Genomic DNA, 16489 nt, shown 5'->3' with positions numbered 1-16489 from the left:
GGTTTTCATTCCTGCCGTTGCAGACCTTCTGTGGACGGCGCCCGAGCTTCTCCGCGGAGACTGCTCGCTTCTGCGTCGCGGCACTCAGGCCGGCGACGTGTACAGCTTCGCCATCGTGATGCAGGAGGTGTTGCTCAGGGGAGACCCCTACTGCATGCTTCCCCTAACGGCCGAAGGTGAGTGCGCGCTGTTTGCGCGACTGAGCGAGCATGCGTGTGTGAGTGCGTGCGTGCGTGGGTGAACACCTTTGCGCATGTTTGCTGTCGGATGCGCGCGCGAACAACTTCCATGCGCGAATCCACCCCAGCGTCCGAACTCGGTTAGCAAATTAACCGGAGTCTTAGCGAGCGAGTCCCAGGGGAACGCTTAGGTACGCAAACGAAAAGTCGGAGCATGTCCCCATAAATCCTGTCGTAGTACCAGCTTCGTGGGTGGGTCCGCAATGAGCCCTTGTACGAATCCCAGTATGTTTCTCTTCTTTTCTTTTCCCCTCGTTCTTCCGTGAACGCTTACTTTTTTATGCCATGTAGAAAAGTAGACGTATAAAGGACACCTAATATTATTCTTATGCAAATTTAACGAATCATTCCAACACTGTGTCCGCGACTAATTTGTGTTTTTTTTTTTTTTTAGAAGATGAAATTTATGTGCCAAAAGACGCTGTACGCTCAAAATAGAAAACTCGGCGAGTTGCGAACGTCCGCCTTCGTCTCAGTAGCGCTGGCGCTCTACAACTCGTTGCTCACAAACAAGTGGTAAGCTGAGCTGGGAGATTAAAACAGTTCCAAACAAACTGGCAAGATACAGTTATCTGCCAGAAAATGAACACAAAACACAGAATTACTTTTCGTTACTTGAGCGGTTCCAGCTGTGTTACAAAGTTGTAAAGCGAATCGCTTTCTCGGCCTCTTTCGCGCCATTTTCGTGGTCAGCGAGTGGTTGATGGTCGGACTTTCAGCGCCGATATAATGATGGTCAAGCTTTGTTTACGAGAGATGGCTCAAAGGATACAGGGATATGGCGATGCAAAGGGCGCGTGCTCTCGCGCAATGGAATTGCGGGGCGCGTTCGCGCTGTCGCGCAAGAACTTCCGAAGTTGTGCATGCTGCGGTGGAGCGCTCGGGAAGGACACCCCTCCACTTCAGCCGCCACCCTGTCCTCCTGTGGCAGCTACGAGAAAGGAAGATGTCTGTCGCCTTCCACGGCAGCGTTTGTGCTGGGGGGCAGCACACATATGATGAATGAGCTTATATGTTTAACCACTTCTATACTACCGCTACAGATGCACTGATTAACGATGTTCTTTAGGGAATTACGAAATGAAAGAGCAAACGCTACCTAAATATCTTCGCTGCAACAAATATGCGCCTTCAAGCGCATCATTGCTTTAATAAAGCGAATAGCTTTCTAGAAGCGTTCGGCTATTCTCTCACGTTCACAATTACAGTCGTTGGTTACTGCACATTTTTTTTCTCTTTTTCGGGCAATTCGGTTGCGAGAGAGTACGGGCCCTTTGCATCGGCGTCTTCCTATATCGGCGATGAAAGCCACCAACCTCCTACAACCTACCACAAAAACGGGCGATAAGGCCAAAGGAAGTTGTTCGGTCTTTATTTAAAAATTAATAATGAGCGTTCGGAATGCAAGTGGGGGAAGCGAAGGGGGGGGGGGAGTGAGGGATTGGGGGGCGGGGGTAGTCAGGGATTGGGGAAGTGCGAATCAAGCATTACGAGAATTCTTCACAACACTCGTACGCTCACCACGACAGACATTAGATAGGCGAGCAGCCGTGATAGTCTGCGCATTAGTAAACAAATATCAATCAAGAATCTTTTTTTTTTCTTTTACTTTTTGTTTTTGAGACCGTTGCTGCAATGGCAGTCTTGCCAGGAGGACGCCGCTGAATTCGGAAGCAATTTACTCGGTTTTAAGAGAGTCAGCCGCGTTGCTGAGATGTAAGTCAACACTTTTTCACCTTTCTTCGGTAGGAATCCCAGACTGGGCGCGCAGGAGAGTTCCGGAAGCGCTGCCCACGTAATGTTCCACGCATCGTTTGTTTTATTTATACCAGCGGTTTTACCGCCCATGCGAGGCGTTATCCGGCGAAGCGCTTCTGTCGGCGACGGGTCTCAGACAGGCTGTCACTTGCTGTACAAGTGCGCGACGACAGATTGGATGCCTCACTACTTTCGGCCGTCAAAGCGAGGTGCTTTACGTCACGACAGCGTCAATCATGACGTGAGAAGCGCGCTCAGCGTTCTTTAGGCGCCCAGTTCCGGAATCAAAGCGCGGGAAAGCGAAAAACAAAATGTCGGCAAATATCTCGACAGCGGCATTTGCTCCTGTACAATCGCGTAAATTGTTCTTGCCTTGCGCCTTAACCATCTGCAGTAGTATCAGTATTGAAATGTTACTTGACCAAAGTTAGTTATTTACTCTAACATTAAGTTTTAGGGTTTTACATGCCGAAATCACGATCTGATTATGAGACACGCGTTGGGAGCTCTGGATTAATTTTGACCATCGGGGTTCTCTAACGTGCACCCAATTCACGGTACACCAGCGTTTTGCCTTTTCTTTTACTATTATCTGTAATTCCGTCCTTATCGGCCGCCGCTGCTGGTATCAAATCCGCGACATCGACCTCGACAGTGCTACCCGATATCCACTGCGCTACTGAGGCGGGCTTATTTATTAATTACGCTGCAGCGGCTGTTCACTCATTCATTGTCCCCTAACCTGGAGGACGAGTGAAGAAATAATCTCCATAGCAGTTCTTTTTTTTTTCAATTTGTTTTCATTTAAGAAAAAAAAACCTGTAGATTATTTGTACATGTTCACTGCTGACGTAGATTACTGACTTCAAGGCACTGCTTCGATCGCCACGATGCCTTCCATGCAGAAATCATAGAGAAGTTGAAGCACCCGCCGCCTCTCATCAGGCCATCTGTGTCAAAGCAAACAGCACCCCCCGAAGCTCTGCACATCATGCGTCAATGCTGGGCCGAGTCTCCCGACATGCGACCTGACTTTGACATCATTGCGGACCGCTTCAAGTCGTTGTATCACGGAAGGTGCGTCAACTCAGCATGCAGTTCTCGGCGGCGCACAAGTGCTGCCTCAAACAAAATGTAGCTGTGCAATAACACAAGTGTCAGTTAAAGATATGTGACAAGCTATAACCAGCGCTGAAGCAACCCAGTGAAAATGACCTGTATAACTGTTATAATCAAGCCGCAAAATATTATAGAAGCCTCATTTCGTTCTTACTGTTAAGAACACGTGCGTTATAAGCTGAGCAAGATTGCCAAGGAAGAAACTAGTTAACCTTTATAGAGGGGGAGAGAGAGAGACAGAGAGGAAAGGCAGGGAGGTTAATAAAAGCTTCTGCGAGACAGCAGCTGGAAAATTGTTGGTGATTTCATTTCTAGAGGTAAAATATTAATGTTGAGCTAATATCATGCACGCGCCTTTAAAACCAAGCTGAATTTTCCTTGCATTATTTACAGACTGTTTTTATAACTGCAAGTATCAACCTTCGCATTTTACTGAGCACTCATATCATTCAGCTAATAAAGTACATAAAATTGAGGTAAATACAATTGGAGCATTCATGAACTGTGGCATTGAACGACAAATGTCATATATAAAGCACTGACGGATACCAAATTTTGCGAACTAAGAACGACCGAAGCTTCAACAGATTCAAAATATTCAACCACTTTGACTTCAACTTGCACACCACAGCATTTTGTTAACACACTCTGGTCATATCATGTTCACAGAACAGGGCTGAAGCTGTGAAAATTGACCGGTCAGTGTTCCAAGCTGCATTAAATCAGGGCTCGCGTTTACAAAAAGTCATTACGCTAAAATAGTTCTTAAGAGAAAATGCCAGCCAACCGCAATGTTGGACATATTATTAGCGAAGGCGACTGGTTAACGGCAAGTAGCGCTTATGAGCAGAAAGCTTTGTGAATTCGGCCCCTTACCCATTCTTTTTCTTTCGGTGAAATGTGTTTGAGTGCATGTCCGTGTAGATGCTGTTGACAATGCATTTTAAGGCACTCAAGGCACCGAAGGCACTCTGCTCTAATGCCACTTATAATGACGTTTGCAGGAAAGCAAACATCGTCGAAACCATGTTTCAAATGCTTGAAAAGTACTCAAACAACCTCGAGGACCTCATCAGAGAGCGGACGGTGCAGCTGGATGAAGAGAAGAAAAAGACCGAACATCTTCTCAACAGAATGCTGCCGAGGTATTCCACGATTTCTCGGTTTATTATCTCATGTTGCTGCGTTTTGTAAAGAAACAGTGGTTTCCGGGAGCCGTTTGCTCTTACCGTAAGTGAGGCCACCATTGTTACGTGTACGACACATACACGTCTACTGAAATCGGTGGACAAAGTGTAAAAATTCGGGTGGTTTTTACTTAACGTGCTTTCAAGTCTGCTTCCCTTTAACAAGAGTGCATTATCACGGCCGCTGGATAAAAAAAAACACCTTTTTTTTATCCAGCGGCCGTGGCATTATGTAGAGAAATAGAGGAAGAAAAATACTCCAATGTTGCTATACAACGTAGCAAGTTCCTTATTGTGAGACTTTCATCTAAGCACCAACGTGCCTTCACATCGCAAACCTCTCGTGAAAGTGCTTTTAAAAACAATTCGATTATTACATCATTCACGTCCTCGCTGTTTTCTTTGTATAGGGTGAGTGTTTTGTCTGCATTTGTGATTAAAGATCTTTCTCAAAGCCGAACAATGTGATATGCACTGCCACTTGACTACTGCTAACAATGTCCATTCATTCAAGCTTCATAGAGGGAGCCTGTTTAAGCAAAGAAACGTGGAAATCGCCTTACAGGGAGACAGTGAAGCTAAACGGCTATGTCGGTTCATCTGCGCCAAGTAACATTGTAGCACGAAATGTTACGTGCACACTTACTCGTAAACGCATATCTGGCTCGCATCGATAGACAGTAATGAGACAGCAGCGGAACGGTACCGTGTCGTTTTCGGATGCATAAAATAACTTTGAGATACCCTTTGCGCAGGGCGAGCTCGGTTCGGTGTGTAATGCGCTGCGAATGCAGCGTTAAGTAGGAGACATATGGCACGAAGAAGATATGGTTGCTTCCATTATTGTAACATGTTGGAAATTGTTAGAAACTTGCTAAATGTGGTTGCTTATTCATGCATCGTATCACGCTCAGAATCTTGACATGTATCTAATGGTTTCTGCTGCTGAGTCCGAAGGCATAGATTTGATTCCAGTCCAAGGCGGCCTGCATTTTCGTGGGGACAGAATGCAAAGACGACCATGTAGTTACAATGAGCCCGTCTAGAAGCAATCCAACTGTTATAAGTTAATGAAGACTTGTAATCACATTAGATGTCTGTGTGAAGCGTGTTCAATGTTAAAACTGTTCATTGCTGCCGCGTAATGGGGCGGTCACCTCGATCAAGCTGCTCAGTGCGGTAGCTTTTACGTGGCTGCTCCCAGGAAAAGGATCAAGGAAAAAGCAAACTAAATAGAATTGAAAGACTGGTGTGCCGACCACGGCGTCTCTCATACGTATGCGGTTGCTGTAGCCTTGGTGCATTCCGGGGAATCGAGAAATACGCTTAGTAGCGATACTCTAAACTATATAACTGTCTTATTAAACGTCAATTAGAAATTATTTCATTACACTCCGGCTTTTCAGCTCCGTGGCAGAGACTCTCAAGGCCGGCCTGCCCGTGGTGCCAGAGAAGTTCGAGGAAGTGACCGTTTACTTCAGCGATATCGTCGGCTTCACGACCATATCCGCATACAGCGAACCAATGGAGATCGTAGACTTCCTGAACGACCTCTACACGGCTTTCGATTCGACTATCAATCACTACAACGTCTACAAGGTACGACAACGTTTTTACTGTTCGCAGAACCTCAAGTAGTGCGCATGTAGCAGAACCATGTGATATACTAACCAGATCTTATTATTTTTTTTAGCTTAGGCGGCATTATTCTGCTCAATATAAATGCATGCTCGCTTACGTGCGCAGTTAAAAACAAAAGTTCGGAATACTGATTAAGCTTCATCGCTACGGCATGTATAGCTTGAAATTGAGAGTTCATCTTCGGTCGCTCAAGAAAAGACGCAGTGCAGCTATCAGTTCCTGTCTACGTACCCTGACTCCTTGTAAATTGCAGTCACTCATGCCGTCTGAGTTCTGCAAATTTTTGCGGTCTACGGGGGAGTTCTTATGAACACATCTCCGGTCGACGCCGCTGGTATTCAATGTTTCCGGGACCATACAGCCGAGCCTGAAAGAAGGAGGAATTTCACCGTGCAAACACGTTGGAGTAGCGTTTCTTACGCTTTTGGCGCGTTCCAGCTTGTATCACCAACGGAAGCATTGCCGATAGATGTGCGTAATGACAGAAAGGATGCAACATCACCTGGCCATTGTCCTCCTGCATGCCTCAACGCTTCCAAACTAGCCACAGTAATAAATTTGTTCGTGCCACGCACTTAAATGCTAATTTTAAGAGTGACATAAAACACTCAATCATGCGTGAGTAATACTGACTACTCTTATCCCCCTCCTATCCAAAGCAGCTTTGAGTAAATTACAAATTGCACATCGGAAAGAAGGCGCAGGCGCAAATTCAGTCCGCGCCTTCTGTGGACATGCCGCGGAATTAATAGACAACAAAGCGAGCACAAACTCTAGCCCAGTTCATTCGAACTCCAACGAGTCTCCGGCTCTCAGTTGAACAGTAACAACGAAGTGTGTATTTAAAGCGTTAGCAATAGGAGTGTCAAATGGAAAAACGTTTGCGTGGGAAGTGTGGGAAGCCGGTCACGTGGTAGACGTAGAGACTTAGAGAAGCATATGCATATATATAAATATATATATATATATATATATATATATATATATATATATATATATATATATATATATAGAGTTCAAAAAATAGAAGCACGTAGGAAAAACATAACAAGACTTTACTGACGTTTCGGCCGGGGTCCGGCCTTCATCAAGAGTCACTCTTGATGAAGGCCGGACCCCGGCCGAAACGTCAGTAAAGTCTTGTTATGTTTTTCCTACGTGCTTCTATTTTTTGAACTACTTCTGTGCCGGCTCCGGTTACTCTTTACTTCACTGATATATATATATATATATATATATATATATATATATGCATATATATATATGCCTTCAGAGTTACGAGGGCTCCCGACGACATGCTTTATGCTGGTTCCGGGGAGTAATTGTATAGGAATCAACATCTGAAGGCTTCACGATCAAACCACCGTTCCTCTGTGAGTGACACGCGGTCTCCGCCGTCTGTGAACGCGATGTTCACACACATGCTCTTCTGTTCCTGTGGTTGCCTGTCGTTGCAGGTGGAGACCATCGGTGACGCGTACATGGTGGTAGGCGGCCTCCCCGAGCGCACCCGGGACCACGCCGAACAGGTGGCCACCATGGCGCTGGACCTTCTGCACCACTGCGGCCGCTTTCGCATCCGACACATGCCCAACGTGCCTCTCATGCTGCGCATCGGACTGCACACAGGTGCGCGGCAGGTCGGACTCCCCCTTCTATTTTTTTTCAAATTCATTGGCTCTGCGTGGACAAAACGACAGCTCACTACAACTTCTGCACAACTTCTCCGGAGAGCCTTAAACCGCCTCAACGCAAGACCATTTTCGGAAAAAAGGATACTTGTACCGTGTTCATGCGCCCAGAAAAACGAGAACATTAGTGCAGTACCTCCAGTCGACAGGTCTGCGGCCATTTATAGATTTTTTGCTCATCTGCATGTGCTCGCGCAACTATAGTGCCTTTCTACCCTTCATTCTTTCCTTTTTTTTTGTTCCCCCTACTTCCCACACTGAAGGGTAGCCAACTGGAGGTGTGTCAGGTTAACTTCACTGCCTTCCTTGTTCTCCTTCTTCTTCTTCTCCTCTCTCTGTCTCTCTCCCTCACGCCATGACATCACACAGTGATGTCACCGTCCCAATCGCGGAACCTGTACACTGCACGCAGTCTCGTGGGCACGATGTTGTACTTCAGTGAGTGCCCGACTACATTGAAATATCGTGGAACAGGAACAACCAGGTAAACGAAACGGCAAACGGCTCACCCAGCTACTGGCTCACGTACACGGCGAGAGAGAGAGAGAGAGAATGAACTTTAATTCAAAGAACACGCGAGCGTAGGTAGCTCCTCCGCTCTGCAGTGGGTGGTCCCCTCAGTCCAGGAGTCCAGCGGCCTTAGCTGCCCTTCTCGCGGCGACAGGTGCATTATTCCTCTGTTCAGCCACAACATCAGGCTCATCTTGAACCAATATTTTACAAAATTATCTGTGACAACATTGTTCCACGCTGCAGCGAAAATATCGATTCTGCATACAGTGGATCCTGAACCAAACTTCAGACTCTCTCTCTTCATCGACTCTCTCTCTCTATCGTCTAGTGTTTTCTTTTTAATATGTGTGTGTGTGTGTAGTTACCATTTTGGGATAGCAGGCTCTTCAATATTCCAGCTTCCCATACTGTTAATAAACAACAACTGGCTAGGTGTGGATTACACCGGCCACTTTCCGTGTAAAATTAGACCGGTTGAATCCTTATCATGCGTTTGGCGTGGACCAGATAAAGGCATCTGAAATTGGCTGTTAACTGATCATTGTTATCAAAAAAGGCTAGAATGTGCGTCCAGCTAAGTGGATTGGGGAAACGTAAGCTTTATTTAGGGACTCTTCTGAGACCATCATCTTCTCCATACAATAGAAGGAGGGCGTTATATACTGTTTCTTTTTTTTTTTTTTTTCGTGTGACATAGGCTGTGTTCCAATACTGGCCGTATACACGGCAGAGTATAGACGACTAAGCGGACAGCGGTCATCCTAAGTCGCGTTTCCATTCTAACTAAGATGCCAAAGAATACAGCTTCGTGAAGACAACACTGAAGTCAAAAACGAGGCAGGCTACGTTGCTGTGCAAACAAGATAGCGGCTTAGCGGAACGCTTGGAAACTCGACGGGAAGGTCGTCTGCTAACAAGAAGGAAAGACGTCTGCGAGCGCACAAAGAGAATGCAGAAATAATATGTGCTTTTGTTGTCGCTGCGAGGTGGCTTCACGTCGCAGAGGCGTTTTACCATCGTCTTTCAGACGATTCCAAACGGGTTCCATCACTATAGGGCTCGAAGCTGTCTTGGCTGTTTCCTTAGTTGTCTACGTAGACTGTCTCCGATGCTGGCCATAATTGGAAGCCATAGTCTGGAAGCACTGACAGTGAACTCCTAACCTCGTTCCACATAATATCCGCTGAGTGAGTGGAACATTTTTGCAAATATATCTCAGTTAGTTAGTTGGTGGAAGCGAGATTAAGCTGTACCACTTACTGAGGGAAAAGTATGTGGAGTGATATTAGGAGATATACTACAGTCACGGCGCCAAGAAGCTCGACCGAAGGAAGAGCCAATGCTTAAGTGCATTCGTTCCCCATAGGTGAAACATTTTGTGATTATGTTCCGAGTACTTACTGAAGCCTATCCGTACAAGATTAGGAGTGTGTGCATGCGTTTAAAATTAGCCTCTCTTTTTTCTCTAGTGTCATAGCATAAAACGTATTTCATTTTAGTTTGTCAGCATTGTTCCTAGTGTATTTCTTTCCTTGTGATGTTCGCGCTCTCAGGCGATCATATAACTGTATGTCTCCTTATATTTTAAAGTTTTGGGTTGTCTTGCGGGCAGGATAGAATACGAGACTACGCGCACCTACATGCGTCATTTGATGAACTCTATATCTGATATTCACCCCTTAAACTCATTCACCTTTTCCTAAAAATGTATAAACATTCCTGCAAGAGAAAATAAATTTATCTCCCTTTGGTTCTTCTATACGCGGCAAAATGTCTTGCTTGGTTGCATTCAGCGCAAAATAATCATTGAGGTGGAATATAATCTTTTAATGTTTATTTATTTATTTATTTATTTATTTATTTATTTATTTATTTATTTATTTATTTATTTATTTATTTATTTATTTATTTATTTATTTATTTATTTATTTATTTATTTATCTTTCACTTCTTCCTACCCTTTCCAACATCGAACGCTCGCTTCTTGTGACAATCGTAGCACTTGAATATTTGAATTTTTTTATTTTTTTAGGCCCCTTCTATGCGTAACTATTCCGGCCTGCCGAGAAGAGCACAAGGAATAAGGATAACACAAGACAAAGTTCAGTTGTGATCCCGTTTTATCTTAGTAAGATTAAACTTTTTATTACGGAAGATGGTTTGAGCGCTTAGACAACGCAGATTTATCCAGTGAGGTGACAGACAAAAACACACTGCCTAAAAACGAAACGGGAAGTGGCGCACAACGCATACCAGGCACGTCGCTTAAGTGTGCAAAGCCTCTGAACGCGGGCCTCTACATAGTAAATATTTTTACGCCCTGAGGGGTGCTGGTTTGTTCCATGACCAACACCCTTTCTCTTAAGGCTGTAAAAAATAAAGAAAAAACTGTCAGCCCCTCCACTGGGGTGGAGATGGAAGACCAGCGAAGCTGTACTATGGTGGGAATTATGTATCTCCAATTATGACTATTAAGATGTGATGATGTAATTGGTTATTTGAACTATTAAAGAGTGAGAAATATATATGATCCTGTTTTTGTTTTTCATTTATTTAGTGACCACAGGGACCATGGTCTTATGGTCGCTACGGTACACCGCCATAGGGTGTACGAAAAGGTTGACACGTTCTTGATAAACACGTCACCAACGCCGCGCGCGTTCTGTGCGAACGCGGGCAAAACGCCGCCGCCGTCAACAACACTTGTGCGCGCTGTTTGTGCGACCGGACACAACCGCTGTGCAAACGCTGGCTACCTGACGAAACGGCTAAACGCCGTTGTCGACACTTTTAGGGGAGAGGCGGGCGAGAGCCCAGAGAGAGTCCGGGACACAGGCGGCAGAGGCCGGCAGGGCTGTGCACATGCGCCGCAGTGGGAGAGCGGGCACGCACACGCACAGTCTAGGGTGCATCGATGCCCTCCTTGCCCACCGCTCCCCTTCCACTGGGAAGTCGCGTTTGCTCTCCGCCGTGCGTCCGCTCCCCGTGAAAGCGCGCGTCCCTCGCCCTCGCGCGTTTTCACTCGCACATACAGCATACGGCCAATGAGAGTTTTTTTTTTTTTTTCTATTGCCGGACGCGACCATCGAAGAGTGAGCCCTTAACAGCTTCGCTGTAAAAGAAGTCGAACTTTCGCCCGAAAGGCAATGCATCTATTGCGATAGCAAGTTAGTGGACAGCTATACAAAGTGAGGATAGTAGTTTTATCGACCGTATAAACTTGTAAACGTAGGCATACTAAATAAATTAACAAGCGTGGTGTCACGCACGTACAAGCAAACATGAGCGCATCTCACTCGATGACCGCGGAAACTGGCTGTCAAAACGCTGGAGTGAGTCAGCGCAGCAGCAGCAGCGAGCCAATTGAACTTCCTGCCGGCACTCGCATCAACGGTATCTTAACCGCGAAAACGCAGGGAGGGCGGACTCTGCCCCCGCCGCAGATGGTTTTCAAGATACAGCCGTGCGGGCGGGCGCTCGCGGCTCAGAACTTGCCACAACAATCCGCAATAGAGAACGCAAACTTCATTTGTCCCCCCCCCCCCCCCATCAACGATTCTATCGTACCTCTTAAAGGTAAGGTTGTTAGCCATTGGCCAAACCAAGTATTATTAAGGTTGCAATGGACATCAAATACAATAAGGCGTACATATACGACTGGAATACTCTACCCGCCGATCATTGGCCCAGATGGCAGTGAAAGCACTTTTGTGCTTTTTTGAAAACGACTGGCTTGTGTGAGACCAACTGACAGCGGGGTGCTGTCCGCGCATGTGCACACATTCACCGCTTTCCTCTCTCTCTCTCTTCTATCTGTTCCTCTTTTCCCTTACCCCAGTGTAAGGTAACCAACCAGATGCTTTTCTGGTGAACATCGCGGCATTCTTTCTTCTTCTCTCTCTCTCCTTCTCTCTTAAGGTTACACAAACTTTTTCTCCGTAAGAATATGTACACCAAAATCATTCCTATTTTTGCTATAGTATTCGCAGCGGTGGCAAAGCAAAGAGAAACAAAACTGCTGCGTTGATTGGCTTTTCGTAGTACGCCTAAATGAGGCCCCAACGCACGCGCGGAGGCCAGCGACAGAAATATCTTCCTGCACACTCGCTAGTTACGCCACTTCTGTAGCCATGATCCCGCGTCGTAGATCGCGAGCTGCTTGCGTAACGCGACGTCAGGACGGGGATAGCGCGCAGCGTACGACACTCAGCGCGCCAGACGCTCGACGCCGCGGCTGTGCCCGACGTCGCGTGTCCTCCCACGCAGGCCATGAACTCCGTCGTTACTCACCCTCGATAGTAATTTGCCCGGCGTTAAGCCTACGGCGCGTCGCTGCACTCCTGAGCGATTGGGACAACGCAAAAACCCATGTACGTATTTATGCGTAAAGAGTGGGGCGAAGTTGCGTTAGGGGCTGCTTAGTTACGATTTGCCCTTCACGGTGAAACAGTGTGCCGCGCGCGCTCGTAGGAGTATCAGGCACTGAGGCTAACTACACCAGACGTTTTAACGCGAGAACGTTTTAACGCGAGAAAAGCAGATAAGGTCGGTTGGAGGAGCTTTGTCTCTGGCCTGGTACTCGTGGTAGAGGAAAGGGAGAAGGAAAATAAGAGAGTGTGTGTGTGTGTGTGCGGAAGACGATGATAATGCACAGTGAACATTGTACACGTGCTATGTGCATACATGTTCTGCGCACACAGGCCACCTACACCACGATGTGCAGGCGCCTATCGTGTAGTTCTAATAACGGACGCTCAGAAATGAGAACGTCAAGCGACAGCTCTTCGAGACAAGTATAAAGACGTTGCGCAAGATAAAAACGGTTCACGCGCGTGTTTGTGCAGCTGCGACGAATGTGAATGAGAACTGTAATCCTGACCTCGTGCGAAAAGTGTTTTCTTTTTTTTTTTAGGCGTCATGTTTTATATTTAAAAGTAACACCCGCGCATATATAAACTTCAACGTCTTATTTCTAATAGGTTCTTTGTGGAATGAATGAATGAATGAATGAATGAGAACTTTGCTTTAAAAGGTGCCACTATATAGTTAAGAAGCCCTTCAGTCCAGGGTTCCGCTTGGGAACATTTCTAGGCACTTATGTAGTTCACCAGATAGCGCTGGTCATGCTGAGTCTTGCAGAGAATGACCCGGTCGAGTTAGGGGAGGTAGGGTTAGTATAAGGCTAAAGATAGGAGGGTAAATACTTCCTGCCGTTGCATGCCACATCGCTTCATCGTTTACGCCGATATTGTAAAAACGTTCGATGCTCTAATTCGACGCGGACAGTTTTGGTTCTACCGTGCAGTGATCAGGAGCTTATTTAAGAAGTGCATACTCGACCTCATTCACGAAAAGGGGATCTAATAGCTAGTACACGTTACGTACAGCACCAGATTGCGGTATCAGATAGTGTTGCAATAAAATGTAATAAATTGACGTAAACTTATATGTTACGTCCGTGCAGTGAGGTAACGTTTAAATTTATCAAATGTAAAGAAAAGAAGGTGTAGCGCTAAGACAACAACAGTTGTTAATTCGAACTTGCGAAATTTATCCGCTTCCCTTATATGAATCTCAGGTCCCTTCTCAAACCAGACTGCCAAGCACTCAAGAGTCAGGAGTAGCTGTGCGAAGTTATTGGAGAGCTATTTTACACTTCAAACGCGGGAACTCTTAAAAAGGGACGCATTCTAAATTTAGGGGTAACCAGTGCTAGATACCTTAAATAAAAAAATTGGAGTACGCTTACGCTTCGCCTTTAAGAGTGGAACGCGATAGCGTTATCGGGCTCCGTTCGTTTCACATTTTTCGTTATGAGTAGGCTTCACTGCAACACACAACGTGGAAAAGCCAGCTTACAAAGACCAAGCTTACACTGATCCCCAAAGTCGGCTTCACTTTTAAACACAAATGCATTGCTCAGAAGACATTTTTACAGGAGCTATTTAAGCCGTCTTGTATCAAATGTGAAGGCTCCAGGGCCTTTTTTATTATTTTATTAATTGTTTGCTGTTCCCTGAGGCGCGCGCGTGTCGGAAATTTAGAAAGGCTCGGTTTTTAACATGCCAATTCAATGTTGTCTAGAACCAAAGTACAGCCAAATACCATCAGAATTGGGGGACGCTTAAGATTTGCCTATAAGAGTGGAACGCGATAGCATTCAAAGATCCCTGGCTGCTTATCAGGCTTTTTTTTTCTTGTATATTCAAATTACAATCCGACACTATCACGCCTGTAGGTTGTGGTTAATTCGTACTTTACCATTTTTTGGATGGATTTTACTTTGCGAAATTCAATTTTTGTTCACTAACGCCTTGCGCCACGCGGAGGGCCTGTGTGGTCGGGGTTGTTCGGCATGATTATTTCCGCCAGACGCCGATGCTTAACGCCGACGCCGGTTTTTCTGCGACACGGGGCCCTTAACGCTATCGCGTTAATAGGAGCAGCTGCACGAGCTTGGACCTGCTAGATGTTTTTCGCATGGCATCAGAATGGGGGGGGGGGGGGGGGGGGATAAATCAATTCGGGTAAACCTAATGAGAGCAAAAAGTAGCCACTTCTCACGCCAGTTGACATGTTTAACAGTGTATACATATATATGGGGTGATTTACTTAATCGCTAGCCGACATTTCCGAATCACCCGTGACATGTAGCGCAATTCCACTAAATGAGCGTGATTACCTTCCAAGGCTGACATTATTTGCGCGAGAAATGAAAGCGAATATCTAACTAATTAACAAAATTGTGCTAATTAAGTTTTAAACTATATACTTTGAATCACATTTTGCAATTTACGAATTGTAGCCGGTGACCCTTTAAGTCATATTCACTTGGAACGAATTCTGAGGATGACACCACTTTCGAGATACGTGTTCCCAAAGTTTGCGGCAAAATGCATTCGTGTTCCAGTAAGTTTCGAGCGTCAATGCATAAAAAGGCGTTTTGTCGAAAAAGTAGTGGAACAACGGTGCACTTTCACGGCATGTTTGACCGTGCTTAACTCAAAACTTGAGCTCGTTTCAAATTTTGTTCCAATTGGAAGTGACTCGTGAAATCACTGGCTTCAATTCGTTCATTTCAATAGGTGCGCTAATGTAATTAGTAGAAAAGTAATTAGTTAAATTTTGTTAAATAGCCAATTGTGGGTACAGATTTCCAGTTTAACTAGTTTATACATTTTCGAGTATTCCAGCTCAATAAGTGGATTTGTGCTAAATGCCAGAGGCGATTTTAAAAAATTCTGCTAACGTTAAGATAAAACACCCTGTGCGTATAGCCTCGCGCTTGGCCCATGCAGCAAATGCTGTGTATACGTTTATAGTGCCCCTACAAATTTTATCAACCCTCTTGTTTACTAACAGACGTGCAAAAAAATTACCAGAACAACTAATCCAGTGCAGCAACTGAGGGTAAACTGCGTTGGTCTCCTCTAAATTGCGAGACTGTGCGCCTTAAGAAGTATCACCGCGTTAGGCGTATATAGGGCTTGGATATTACCACATCGTTGCTATTAATTACAGAAGCTTTTGCATAATACTTGTCGACAGAAGAGAAAGAGAGAGAGCAAGTGGATAACTAGACAGGTTAGCCCCGCGACATGTTTGGCTAACACCAGGCGAAATAGATTATGAGCTAGGGATGAAAGAAATACATTATCTACCCACGTATTCAGAAATACATCTAAACTTGAAGCCCACGTTTGACTTGATCTAAATGACGCCTGGCGTGAACGTGCCCAACACGCTCCTAGCGTTTCCTACGGCGCGTTTGTGCCAGGCATCATTTAGATCAAGTCAAACATAGGCTTCAAGTTTAGATGCATTTCTGAATACGCGGGTACACACAGAAAATACACACAGACGCACAAGCCCAAACACACAAGCGTGCAAACTACGATAGCGCACAAGAAGGAGAGAGAAATAATCTATTAGAAAGGCAGAGAGGTCGACCCGAACAGGGGACAAAAAAAGAAATTTATTTACAGAGTCTCATTGGAGTGAACTTAACAGTGTTGCATGCAAAAACGCACTTTTCCTTCGTCAGAAGCAGTGAAACCACTCGTAGGTGTGTTATGATGATTGAGTACGTGATTTTCATCGACAATGAATATCCGGACTTGCTCCCGACGCTGGCATTTCGTTCTTCTCCCTTGTGCAGGAGCTGTTGTCGCTGGCGTGGTGGGTCTTACCATGCCGCGGTACTGCCTGTTCGGCGACACCGTCAACACAGCGTCCAGGATGGAATCGACGGGACGAGGTGCGCAGTCGCACGACGTCAGTGCAAGTCACCCATTGATCGTTTAGGTTGCGTTGCATTCACAGACTGCATATCTGAAAACAC

At 45.6% G+C, this 16489-nt stretch overlaps 1 protein-coding gene across 1 annotated transcript in view; it reads left to right on the top strand.

Moving 5' to 3' along the window:
• The window catches only part of LOC119440605 (uncharacterized), a 252249-nt gene that overhangs the window by 223461 nt on the left and 12299 nt on the right, over positions 1–16489 (top strand). Inside the window, exons 8-13 of the mRNA XM_049662978.1 lie at positions 24–176; positions 2903–3074; positions 4121–4261; positions 5710–5902; positions 7402–7573; positions 16307–16405. Of these exons, the coding sequence (XP_049518935.1) occupies positions 24–176; positions 2903–3074; positions 4121–4261; positions 5710–5902; positions 7402–7573; positions 16307–16405 (930 nt within the window). The remainder of the gene's footprint in view (positions 1–23; positions 177–2902; positions 3075–4120; positions 4262–5709; positions 5903–7401; positions 7574–16306; positions 16406–16489) is intronic.

Source organism: Dermacentor silvarum, chromosome 2 (genome assembly GCF_013339745.2).
Source record: "Dermacentor silvarum isolate Dsil-2018 chromosome 2, BIME_Dsil_1.4, whole genome shotgun sequence".
NCBI classification, from domain to species: domain Eukaryota; kingdom Metazoa; phylum Arthropoda; class Arachnida; order Ixodida; family Ixodidae; genus Dermacentor; species Dermacentor silvarum.
Note: the sequence above shows the minus strand (reverse complement) of the source record. Positions and strands in the feature narration are given on the sequence as shown.